The 12,914-nt window shown below is 32.3% G+C and overlaps 2 protein-coding genes across 2 annotated transcripts; one reads left to right on the forward strand and one right to left on the reverse strand.

Annotated features, from left to right (window-relative positions):
* Positions 1-7,620: 7,620 nt before the first annotated feature.
* On the reverse strand, positions 7,621-9,423 carry LOC111379493 (protein ODORANT1-like). Its single transcript, XM_023002873.1, has 2 exons — positions 9,142-9,423; positions 7,621-8,246 (listed from the first exon to the last, which is right to left on the reverse strand). Exons 1-2 carry the CDS (start codon positions 9,402-9,404, stop codon positions 7,775-7,777), a joined length of 735 nt encoding a protein of 244 aa, XP_022858641.1. The 5' UTR covers positions 9,405-9,423; the 3' UTR covers positions 7,621-7,774.
* A 2,885-nt stretch (positions 9,424-12,308) lies between these two features.
* Positions 12,309-12,914, forward strand: LOC111379481. Its single transcript, XM_023002853.1, has one exon. It carries the CDS (start codon positions 12,309-12,311, stop codon positions 12,912-12,914), a length of 606 nt encoding a protein of 201 aa, XP_022858621.1.

Raw genomic sequence — 12,914 nt, forward strand, 5'->3', positions numbered from 1 at the left:
TTCAAACATTTTTAATCTCTTCAATAACAAGTTAGGGCAAGTCATTAGTTACTAGAGAAGTGAAACTTTGATGAAGATTGTGGAACTACACCGTTGAGAATGATCCCATTTTCTGAGCTAGGAGTAAGCCGATCGCAATTTTAAAAATTTTAATAATAGCTCCAAGTGCATTCACAATGGCCCCTACAAATTGAGACAGAGACATCTTTTAGAATCAACATGCATAATACCGATGAAAGAAAGTATTGCATTCTCTATATAGCTCAAGGCTTAAATACAAATTGTTTGTCATTGAAAATTTGGCAAAACTGTAGTTGCTGGCAAACTTATTGCTATATACAAATTTCCACTTCCTTAGAATGTGGTTTCACACCACCAAATAGAGCTATAAAATGGCACAAGTTTCCAAGTAGTGAGTTATACTTTTTTTGTCAGAAATTCCTACTTGTGAGATGCTCCTATAATCAGTGCTCTACATCTTATGAAGTGTTAAGATCTTATAATGAATTAAATTAGATTTGAATCGCCATCAAAATAATTTATCCATACTTCAATTATCATCCAACAGAATAGGGCTGGGGATTCTGAGAGATGAAGTTCTTCTGTTTAGACCATTTCCTCTGATGTGGATCTTTTTTAAGTTTTCCTTTGTTCTTTGATTAGTGCACAATTGCACGCCATTTGGACAGTATCACACTGCCAGAAAGATTTGTTTTGGAGCAACAATTCATGCCTTGAAGTGGTAATTTGTGACAAATCATTTCAAATTAGATGCTATTTGGCCAGTACCACATCATCGAAAAACCCCATGTTTTTTTGCAATACAGAATTGTCTAGACAGACATTGTTGTTTTGTTGAGTATCATAGCTTTTTTATTCTTAGTCGACTGCCTCAGTTCCATGCCAGTTAACACTAAAATGTATCACATTCTCTTTTTTCATTCAATAAATAAATAATCATGACCCAAGATTGTATAAAATTTCACAAGTAGATTTATAATCAAACTGCACAATAAATTCTTAGTCCCACCTGTATTGCACAATTCAAACCACACATGTAAAGGACTTCACCTTTTAACCCTTACTACCAGATAAACATTGAGTTACCCGATGATATGAACATAAATTACCCAATGAATCACACATACAAGAAGGCTAAAGTCTAACCTGCAGGCTGCAGGAAGTCCTAACAAAGCTCTTTGGCCCAGCCTGTCCCTACCGTTTTAAAGTATTGTTCAATAAAAAAATCAAGTAATTATAATAAATTAATAAGCCTAAACACAAATAAATGAATTAATAAGAAATTGTGAATAACGTATATATAACTTACAGAAATTTTATCTGAATTGTGCCGAAATAGACTGTACAGCAGGTCCAACGACGAGCAGCAGTCCAGCGGAGCAGGCTGCAGGCGCTACTGCAGAGTCACACTTTGAGTTCGAAGTTCGAGTGTTTGACCGGCTTATGAAGATTCAAATTTCAAGCGGCCGATGAGGGCCTTGGGCGGAGGTGAACTGTGGAGAGAGTTGAGCGATTGGACGGTGACGAACAGACGGAGACGACACAGACACTTAGACGAGCACCGGAGTACGTTGAGAAGAGCAGTCCTAGATTGTATTTCAGATTTTGAGAATTTGGGTAAATGGGTTGTGATATTGGATTTGAATATATAAGTTGGGTTGAGATTTAAGGGAAAATGGATTGTGGGCTATTGTTTTATTATTGGATAATTAGTTTTGGGCAGGCTCACATTATTTAAAAAAAAAAACAAAATTTTAGGGGGCCTATGGTCTTGGGCCTGAGGCACAGGCCTCATTGGCCTCGCCCCAGGATCGGGTTTGATCACGCATGCAAGTTGTAGAACAAGAAATATAAACAATTGGAAGCTTTTTTTTTCAAGAAGTATGTATGGGTACTATAGTAAATATATTTCCTTCACAAAATATTACAGTCAAATTAAGGTTTTAGTTGCACTCGAATTCGATATGGAGTTTTATAAGGCCACCTCCAATGGGTACCCTATTGCACCAAAATTTGGTTCAAACCTGCCTCTAACCATTGCCCCATTTTGCACCAAAATGTGCAAAATGGTGCAACATGAACAATGTTGCATGTGTCCATTTTGCCATATATATATTTTTTTTCATTTTTCAAAGATAATGGTTAAGGGTATTTGAGTCATTTTCGTTCTATAATAATAATGATGATGATGATGGTCATAATAATAACAACAACAATAACAATAACAATAACAATAACAATAACAATTAATTACATTATTAATTATATTATTAAAGTTTATTATTTCTAATAATATAATCAATAATAATTAAGGATTTTTTAATTTAGTAAATATTTTTGTAAATTTAACGTAATTGTTTATACTAAATTAATAAAATAATCAATTATTTTCGTTAATTTAACATAATATATAAAACATGTGAATAATTTAGTAATCAATAATAATTCAATATATTTTGTTATTTTAACTTAGTTATGATTTAATAATTTATATAGTTATAAAATAAATAAATAAATAAATAATTTTTTAAATAAATACATTATCAAAAATCGAAAGAATGAATAAAATAATAAAACATCGTTCATTTGGTGTGAGTTTTTGTGTAATGGTTGGAAATAAATTTTAATTTGGTGTAAGATTTGGTGCAAAATTTGATGCAAAATAGTGCAAAATTTGGTGTAGCGCTGGAGATGGCGTAAGGACATTCGTCAAGTCACAATACTATTAAATGGTTCTACTCTAAACGATCGATCATATGAAGGAACATATGTCAGTTATTATACTTGTAGATACGATTTATTTGTTTGCTAATAAGACGTGTTTTTAATTTTATATAAATTAAGTAATATAATTTAACATGTATGAGTGGAAATCATATTCCAAAAAGAATTCAAGTAGGCAAATTTGTTTGCTAATTGCTTTGGTAACATTTAGAGGTTCCTAAGGTTGCCTAACACATTGAACTTAAAAAAACCGGATGCAGAAAACTCTTGATTTGGGAAAAAACAAATTTGAAAAATTGTCGCAACAACTTTTTTAAAATCCCTCAAATATAAATGAATTTGAAAAGTTTCAAATTACTTTACTATAATATTACAGTGCGCCTATCTTCGACATACACTTGAATTATACGTATTGAAATTTCAATTTCAAAATAGCTGTAAAATACTTTTACAGAAGAGTCGTATTTAACATTAATATGTACACTTATAATTTTAATGTAATACTATCATTTTAAACATTGTAAAAAATAGAACAGACTCAAGTTCTCATATTAAATGTTTCTTACAACATATGTGTTTATACATTTATGTGGATCGTTAACCATAGATATTTAGTAGTAGTTTTGATAAATTATAGTTTAATTTCTTGGATATATTGTTTGTTGGTCAACTCAATGGTTGAAAGCAAAATCGGAAAAAAAAATGAGGATTTTCAAAGTTCAGAAACCAAATTACAAATATTTAAAAGCTGATTCGATGAAGGGAAGTATGAGCGTCTTGGAGGAGAGGTTTGACCTCAGGATAGGGTCACCTCATTTGAACTCCGAGGCATACATCACATGCAACATTTGACAAGGCCGAACGTCAAATGAGAAGTCTTTGTATGGATAAACCATCCATCATGCAGGGAAGCGTGAGCGCCTTAGAGGAGGAGAGGGTTTGATCTCAGGACAGGGTCACCTCGTTTGAACTTTGAGGCGTACATTACATGCCTCATTTGACGAGCCTGAACGTTAAATGAGAAGCCTTTGTATGGATGAAACATCTATTATGCAAGGAAGCATGAACGCTTCGAAGGAGGGGGTTTGACCTCAGGACAGAGTGACCTCTTTTGGATTCGAAGGCGTACATTACATGCCTCATTGGACGAGGTTGAACATCAAATGAGAAACCTTTACTTGGATGAACAATCCACCATGTAGGGAAGCATGGGTGCCTTGGAGAAGTGGAAAGATTCTACCATCAAACAAGCTAAAAAGTGGGAAATGGAATTTAATTTCCATTTTCCATGGAAAAGAAGTGCCTATCAAATAAGGCCTTATTTGAAAAATAATCGCGACATTTAATTTAAGTCAATTCAACGCTCAATATGTATTTCATTAAAATCATAGAATGATTTGTTATAACCACTTGAGATCTATAAGATATTGAGCGTTGAATTCATATAAATTAAAGATCACAATTATTTGTTAAATAAGTGTGTCGAATTTATGAGTAGCAGGAATGATTCCTGCTACTCATAAATTCGACACACTTATATAATAAATAATTGTGACATTTAATTTAAGTTAATCCAGCGCTAAATATGTATTTCACTAAGACTATGGAAATATTTTATTATAACAATTTGAGATCCATAAGATATTGAACGTTAGATTAACTTAAATTAATTGTCATGATTTTTTGTCAAATAACTGTGTCAAATTTATAAGTAGGGAGAACAATTCCGTAAATTTATGAGTTAGATGAACGGTCCCAAAATATTAGATCAATATGTTAATTAATTAATTATTTATCAATCATATTTAATTTTTTATGACAATATTTATAATGATATTGGAATTTCGAACTAGCTTAGTTAAATTATTCTAAATATTTAGCCCTTGTTTGGGCCCCATTCTTATGATAAGAATGAATTTTTAAATAGTGTTTTGATGGAAAATATGTGGTTAAAAAATAAGGAAAAGTTTTCAATTTACGTGTAATATTATTTTATTGAAGAATTTGTGATTCGAACAATGTCAAAATACTGTTTAAAAATATTTTTTTTCAAAGAAAGTGAATCAAACAAGGGCTTATCAAATATGTTGATTTGTTAATTATTTATTAATCGTATTTGAAAATATAATCATATTAATAATTTTGTTAAATATTTACAATGATGTTCTTTTTTTAAATAAAATGTTTCATCTAAAAAAAGATGTGAAATATATATATTTTTTATGAATAAGTAAAGGAAAATATTAAGGGTAATTGGCGTAAAACATCCTTACCTTTCAACTTCATTGTGGAAAACATTCTCACCTTTCATTTTTTGGCATTTTTGTCTTCAAATCAACCTTTCATTGCGACGAAGGTCCTTCCGTCCATCTCCTGTCACTTCTCCTGTTAATTAAAGAGAGAGACCTAATTTCTTGCGGGTCAACAGGGGTAAAATCATCCTCACCCAACTGAACCCTTCTTCCCGCCTTCTACGTATTCCACATAGTAATAGTAGTTGGAAAATGGGTGTGAAAATACTTTAAATTATTACATTAAATGAAGGAAAAAATGTCGTGAAGAACATATATGGTGAAATTCGACCGCCAGGTCCACCATTGCTGCTCTAATGTTGAGTTTCTAGAAAAATGTAACAAGATATATATTGAATGGGTGGTCAATTTATATAGATAACTACTAGATGTTCATTTCTAGTTTATGCTTATTGTGACCACGGGTTAAATGGCGAAGATCAAGTGGAAATGGGTGCTGTGTATTTATCATTTCAATGGTACTAGCTCATTTTGGCTTATTGGTGAAGATGACGGGTCTTGTTCACTTTTTTTGGGAATCTAATGAACATTGCGTTAATAATCTCTACGTATTTATAATTTTTCTTAAGACATCCCTACCTATAAAAAGTATTGGCGAGTGACGTCCCTACCTTTTAGAAACATTTGTGAATAATGTCCCTACCTTTTTAAAAAATTTTGGCGAGAGAGTACCCTGTTTTCTTCCATATACCACCTGTTGATACACACCAACTTAAAAGTCCCCAAATATACAATTCTATCAGAGAATTTGAGACACAATTCATTCACCAATTGACCAAAAATTGAAACAAAATCCACTACCTGCTGAAGCTAAAATAAATGAAAACTAAAGCAAAAATAGACACAATTCATTTCAAATGTGCAAAATATCCACCGCGCAGCCAACATAAGTTCTGAACATCAAAAATAGGTTCCTAAACACCAAAAACAGGTTCCTAAAGTGCTATATTGTATCCACTACCTGATGACAATTTGTGCACTGAACAACAAAAACAAAAGCCAAAAAATTAATAAAACTTGGCAGAGAGTTTTCATCATAACAAGGTGCTGGAGGTGGGTCGATCATTGCCGGCTTTCTCAGAAACGGAAGAAACATGTTGTTCCTCGAACCGCTGTGTAACAATAATAAACTTTATCAGAATCCTACACATACACTCAATCATGCAAAGCACCAAAATATGAAATGGAAAACGAAAATACCGAACGAATAATGATTCTTACTGCCGCGTCGCTTGCTGGAAAAACTCTCAACGTAGGTTTCCACTACGCCGACTGCTGATATGCGACCATACGAGAGGAGAATGGAGGAAAAATTGAAATGGAAGATAAATGGAAATTTTTGAAGAACTAGAAGGGAATGGAATGGGAACTGCCTCGTGTTGTTCGAAGAAAAAGATGAAAATGAAGGATTCAGTTGGGTGAGGACGGTTTTACCCTTGATGACTTGAAAAAAATTATGTCTCTCTCTTTAATTAACGGTAGAAGTGACGGGAGTTGGACGGAAGGACCTTCGTAGCAATGAAAGGTTGATTTGAGGGCAAAAATGTCAAAAAATGAAAGGTGAGGATGTTTTCCACAATGAAGTTGAAAGGTAGGGACGTTTTGCGTCAATTACCCAAAATATTAAAGTAAAGTTTATTGTGTTCTCACCACACCCCTACTCACTACAAAATGAAACCTAATTAACTCAACCAAATACCGTTCCCACCAACTCATCTTGTTACTTGTCACCCAGTCCAACTCCTAATTTCAGCTTCTCCCACTCCAAACTTAACTCTAATCCCAATGCCAACCTCCTCTCTAAGTTTTGGCACTCCAAGTCCATGCCTAGCCTCTTCTTTCTAGTTTCATACTCTATCGCAGGACAAATACTTTTGTGTGACGATTGCACCCTCCTACATGGCGTGACAGTCAAATAGGGAGCCGTCACCTCATTGGATGGCCACCCTCATCCAATGATGAGAGGCCACTGTGCGACCGTCCCACAAAAGTATTTCTTCTATTTCAACCTTGGGTTATGGGTCTTTACAGTTAGCCCTAGATTTCCTTTCCATTTTTCCTTTACTTTTCCATTTCTTATATTTTATTTTTCCTACATTTCTTGTTTAAATTAAAAAATGTACAAATTATCTTTTGAATAAAATCTTGACTTTTGTAAATACACAAACGAATCCATCAATTACGACTACTTGTATAATGTTGAGGATTAAATGATATGTTTTAAGGGTTATGTACGAATTTGCTATAGAATCCAAAAATCAAGACCAAGGCCAACTCCACATATGGTCTCCACAATTTTCAATTCTTTTATTCCCAAGAATACATAATTTATAAAATGTGTATATAAAATGTTTTTATATACACGTTGACATTGTTCGTGCTCCATTATTTACATAGAAATACATTTTTTTTTTAAAAATAATTTTGGTATCGGTCTGTAATTTGGTTGGTGATAAACTTTTAAACCCACCGGGGATATATATAGGCTACTATATAACAAAATTAATTAATTTGCCCACACATGAATCATGATAGAGTTAGTATAACATGTGCATCAATGAAGTCACTGAAAAAAGTTTTTCTTTGAACAACGATTTTTTGACACAATAAGTCAATTTTGGGTTGTTTTGTCGACGTCAAGAAAATTTTCAAGGCAAGTTTTCGTCGATGAAAGTTGTTATAGTTTCTAAAGTCTTAAATATCTGCTGCGCACATTTTCACTGTTCATGACGCAGCTCTAACACGTTGGACAAATTCATTTCAACGTCGCTGAAACAGTCAAAACCTTGAAAATCCAACAGCGACGATATATTGTCGTCCCATGAAACACTGTCGAAGATCTGTTCACCAGATGGGAATTCCCAAGGGACATCTACTTGAGGAATATCAGGATCATCTCCCAGTAGGCTGCTTATTAATGGAGCATTTTTAAACAAATTACTATCACACCTTTCATCCGACGAGCACGAGTTCTCATCAGATCCATTGGTTTCTGGTAACTCGGGCAGATGTTTAACAAAATCAGCCAAATAATCTGTAGCAGATAGAGTTTCAGTTTCCTTGCGAAGGGATTGGTGTGTAACAGGATCAATTCCCATGTTCAGAAGCTTTTTCTTGATATGGGTATTCCAATGATTTTTAATCTCATTGTCTGTTCTCCCAGGCAATCTTGCAGCAATTTTGGACCACCTATTTAATCGAAAACATGTTAATGATACATGATCGATAATTCGATTATCTCCTAGAAGAAATCAATACTTGTTATTAAAAATTTTTTCTATCGTAAAGTGTGTATATGATTGACTAATATTTATAAACAATTTATACATTAACATTTGAGGGACACACAAATGCTACTCTCTTATTTATCAACAAAACATCATTTTTCATTATTATTTCAATTACTTTGTTTACATGGAAACTCAATTATTATTTATATGTTTTGATATATTTTAAGCACATTTCATGTGTTTGAAATGATATGGTATAGTAAATATTTTTTTTATCACGTATTTATATTTATATAATATCTGAAACTCCATTGAGCAAGAATTTGTGACGCTTGATTGAACATGATTAAATAATATTTAAATAGACGTGTGAAAAATAAAGTTTGTTAATTTTCATATTTGTTCGCATAGATTCAACATACTAATAAATGTGACACCTCTTGAATATATATTTAGATGAAATAGTTCAACAAGGTATAAAAAAAACATGTTGAATTCAAGTTTTCTCCCTCTATTTATGAAACTTTTGCACATATGATCACATAAATATTGGAAATCAAATTTAGATAATTAAAATTATTGATCGAGGTGGTTCTTGTATACAAAACACAAAGCCAACGTAGAAAAGAAAAATGGAAAAACAAGCAAAGCCACAGATCAATAGGTAATGCTAAAACTCAAAATAGAAAACCTCTGAAAATGCATAATTTTCCCTTCAAAAATGACTTCGTACATTTTGAAAAATGTTCTGAGTTAAAGGCTATGTGCATCGAGTTCACCGGAAGAACGAAAGAAAGCTAACTTAATTAACAACACTCGAATAATTCAAGTATATACACACAAATTTGAAATACCTGTTGCCAAGACTGGCATGAAGATCAATAACCAATTGCTCCTCAGCTTCATTAAGAAGGCCTCTCTTCAAATCAGGGCGGAGATAATTGGTCCACCGCAGCCGGCAGCTCTTGCCGCACCTCCGCAGTCCCGCCAGCTTTGGCACGGCCCGCCAACAACATGGGCCGTTGCTGAGTATAAAACTGATGAGTTTCTTGTCTTCCTCCGCCGTCCACGGCCCCTTTTTTACCTCAAGTTTGTCACAACAAGGTTGTCTGCCCATCACTAGCACCACTATTACAAGTCTCGAAAAAACTTTCTAAAACCACCTTTAAATACTACTACGTACCAACCGACGTTAAAAAAGGTTTTCAACTTTTTAAAAACATTATTTAAAATGGGAAAACCCAGATAGTCACTCAACTTGCAGTTAAGTATCATTTTAGTCACTGAGTTTCTTTTGTTTCGAAATAATCACAACTTCGCTACTTATTTTAGTAAAACTTCGTCAGCTTTTCTGATAGAACGTGTGACGTGGAAGACTTCCATGTCAACAATACGTCAACTTATCATCAGCAAAGTCATACGTTCTACTAGAAAAGCTAACATATGTTAATTGACCAAATAAGCTGAAACAAAAATGAATAATAACTTTGAAACAAAATAAAGGTGTATGACTAGCATGAAACTTCGCCATAAGTTGATTATTAACATTGTTTTAGCCCATATTTAAATTATCAATTTCTTCGGTCTCTAAATACTTAAGGTGAATATTTAAGTATAAGTTAATCGTCAATCATTTAAAATAAAAATTAATCTTTTATGTGTTAAAAATAATATTTGATTGCATTATTAGTGTCCTCTTTCTTAAAGTTCAAACTTTTGGACAGTATTAATCATCCAACATTTTGTACCTCTTTTTCTTGAAATTATAATATGGTGGACTATGTGATAGTCAAGGTCCCACCATTGGGTTATGAAAGTTACAGACGAACTGCAATGCCTGTCGTATTGTTATCGATTCCGCGAAGTGAAGACCAAGCTACAATGTAAGAATCCTTAAAATATTTGTTCTCATTTTCCTAGACAATTTGATTGGATCGTGTTATTTTAATCTTACTCAACCATTCCATCACTTATTTCATCATCACCACGCTTACGTTTCTTTATAATGAGGATTATATATTATCTAATCTTGTAAATCAAAAAAGTAATAATAAGTAAACTTACTAATAAGTATGGAATGTTAAAAAAAAAAAAAAAAAAAATCAAAATTGTCAATATTGCAGTGGATGTATCCAACAATGCTTAAACACTGCTTTAATAAGTATTTTATTGACTTGATCATCAAGATGTGAACACAAATATTGATCATCTAAACTTGATATCTTTGACAGCAAATTCAAGATATGTAGACATGCTTACTTTAGTTTTCAATGTTATAATACATTTAAATCCTTTGATTTTCTTCTCTTTTATGAGCCATAGAACAATATGGTATTCCTTAATAAATGTTCAACTATTTTTTTTCTTGCTAAAAAGGAAATTGAGTCCCTATTTGGTGGGAATTAAAATAAGATTTTTAGTTATTTTTGATAAAAGTTGATGAAACGTGTAGTTGAAAAATTGTAAATTCTATATATAGTTGAAAATAATTATTGACTTTGACTTAAATTAAACGGGCTAAACAATACGTATGAGTTTCTTTCAGTAATTATTTTGATATTTGGTTAGTTTGTATTACAAGGTAAGTAACTAAGTATGAGAGATTACTTGTTCTAATTGTTTTGATAATGATATAGATATTTCACAGTGACATTTATTAAATCCCTGTTTGGTAGTGATTAAAATCAAAATTTTAGTTGATTTTGATAAAAATTGATAAAATATTTGATTAAAAATTTATAGGACCCATGAAATATTTAATTAAAATTCATTATTAACTTTAATTTAAATTAAAATCTAGATTTTAATCCCTATCAAATAAGGCCTAAATAAATATATATATATATATATATATATATTGGTGAATTTGTGAATCATTAAATTCATGAAACCTATCATTAACATATTCACCAACCCATTGGTATGACATGTCATCGATACTTAATATAAGCTAAGCACTATGCCCATTAGATCGTTTCCCTATATATATAGTGACCCTGGTCTATGTTCTACGTTTCAGTTTGGTTTCTTCAGTCAAAATATTATATGGTTACTTGACCACAACTTGGAGTCAAGAATACAATGTGATGGGACTGGGACCGTGAGTTAAATTAAATTAAAATTTCTTGATTAATAACACAAAATATTTTTTTGAAGCTTGAAGCAATTATAAGTCGTGTTTATTCTTTCAAAATTCTTTTTTTTTTAATATCCCTTTTCAATCCATGCATTCACACAATAAAATATTATTTATGTAAATCCAACGTTTTTTTTCCTTCTAATTTTTAACCATACATTCTCCAAAAATTTACTATTCAAAAATCCACTCTTTTCAAAAAATTCTGTCAAACAGGAACTAGATCATATTTTCCTAAATAGGCGATGATAGAAAATACAAGGTGCAACCAGTTCATCCCTGCCTACTGAGCCAATCAACATGAAAAAATGTAGCAATATTGTCGACCACTTCATTTCCTTCAAGGAAGGTTAAATGACAAGACCCACAATTTACATAGAAAGCAAAGATGAAATATCAGAATATATTCCTGCTATGGGATTGATGGAAATTATAGGGTAGAATTAGTTTTTGTAATACTTGGTCAATGAGATTTTTCTGTTAGAAATTAAACTTGATTCATGAATGATGAAAAAAATTAAATTTGATACATGAATTAGTTTATTTAATATTCATGCATTTATTTAAATCATGTATCCAAATGGTTCTTTGTATCCTATTATTTATACTATGTAGGAAAAGTCATTAATTAGTCTATTAAATTCATACAATGTATTTGAGATCCTTCGTACCTATAAAAAGCTTTGTACTTGAGACATTTTATTGAGCCAAATCATAGAATACAAATATTTTTGAGAATTTTCTGAATTTTTCGCTCTAGTTTTTCATCCCATAATTTTTTATTTCCAACAAAGTGGTATTAGAGCCATTTCAAAGATGAATAGTTTATTTCCTTTTGTTGTTCCCAAACTAACAAAGGAAAATTATGGACATTGGAGCATACGCATGAAAGCGTTGCTTGGTTCACAAGAGGCATGGGAAGTTGTAGAGAAAGTCTATGATGAATTAGAAAATGGAGTTTTAAGTCAAGCTCAAAGGAATACTTTGCAAAGGTACCGCAAGTTAGATCAACACGCTCTCTCTATCATTCACATGGGCTTAGATGAAGCCATGTTCGAGAAAGTTGTGTCCTCAACAAAAGCTAAGGAAGCTTGGCAAATCCTCGAGAACAATTTCAAGGGAATTGAAAAAGTGAAGAAGGTTTGCCTTCAAATCCTTCTTGGGGAGTTCAAATATCTGCACGTGAAAGAGTCTGAACTTGTCTTTAACTATTTCACTAGAGTGTCCTCCATTGTCAATCATATGAAGCGGTATGGGGAGAATATTGAAGAAAGTCATTTCATCAAGAAAATTCTTAGATATCTTGATTCAAAACTTGAGTTTGTTAGTATTGCCATTGAAGAGTTTAATGACTTGGATACCATGACCCTTGATCAACTCACGGGGTCCTTGCAAGCATATGAAGAAAGATTGAAGAAGAAAGGAGAGTCGGTGGCTCATGTTCTCCAAACAAATATCTCCTTGGGAGGTCAACAAAAAGAGCAAGGATGA

This window comes from Olea europaea, unplaced genomic scaffold (genome assembly GCF_002742605.1).
Source record: "Olea europaea var. sylvestris unplaced genomic scaffold, O_europaea_v1 scaffold1995, whole genome shotgun sequence".
Taxonomy (NCBI): domain Eukaryota; kingdom Viridiplantae; phylum Streptophyta; class Magnoliopsida; order Lamiales; family Oleaceae; genus Olea; species Olea europaea.

What these genes read in the sequence shown, in the direction of transcription:
- LOC111379493 (XM_023002873.1), bottom strand. Translation starts at nt 9,404, where the DNA reads ATGGGCAGACAACCTTGTTGTGACAAACTTGAGGTAAAAAAGGGGCCG. An exon ending in CATGCCAGTCTTGGCAACAG is followed by an intron (nt 8,247 to 9,141) that starts GTATTTCAAATT and finishes TCGATTAAATAG; the next exon opens with GTGGTCCAAAATTGCTGCAA.
- LOC111379481 (XM_023002853.1), top strand. Translation starts at nt 12,309, where the DNA reads ATGAAAGCGTTGCTTGGTTCACAAGAGGCATGGGAAGTTGTAGAGAAA.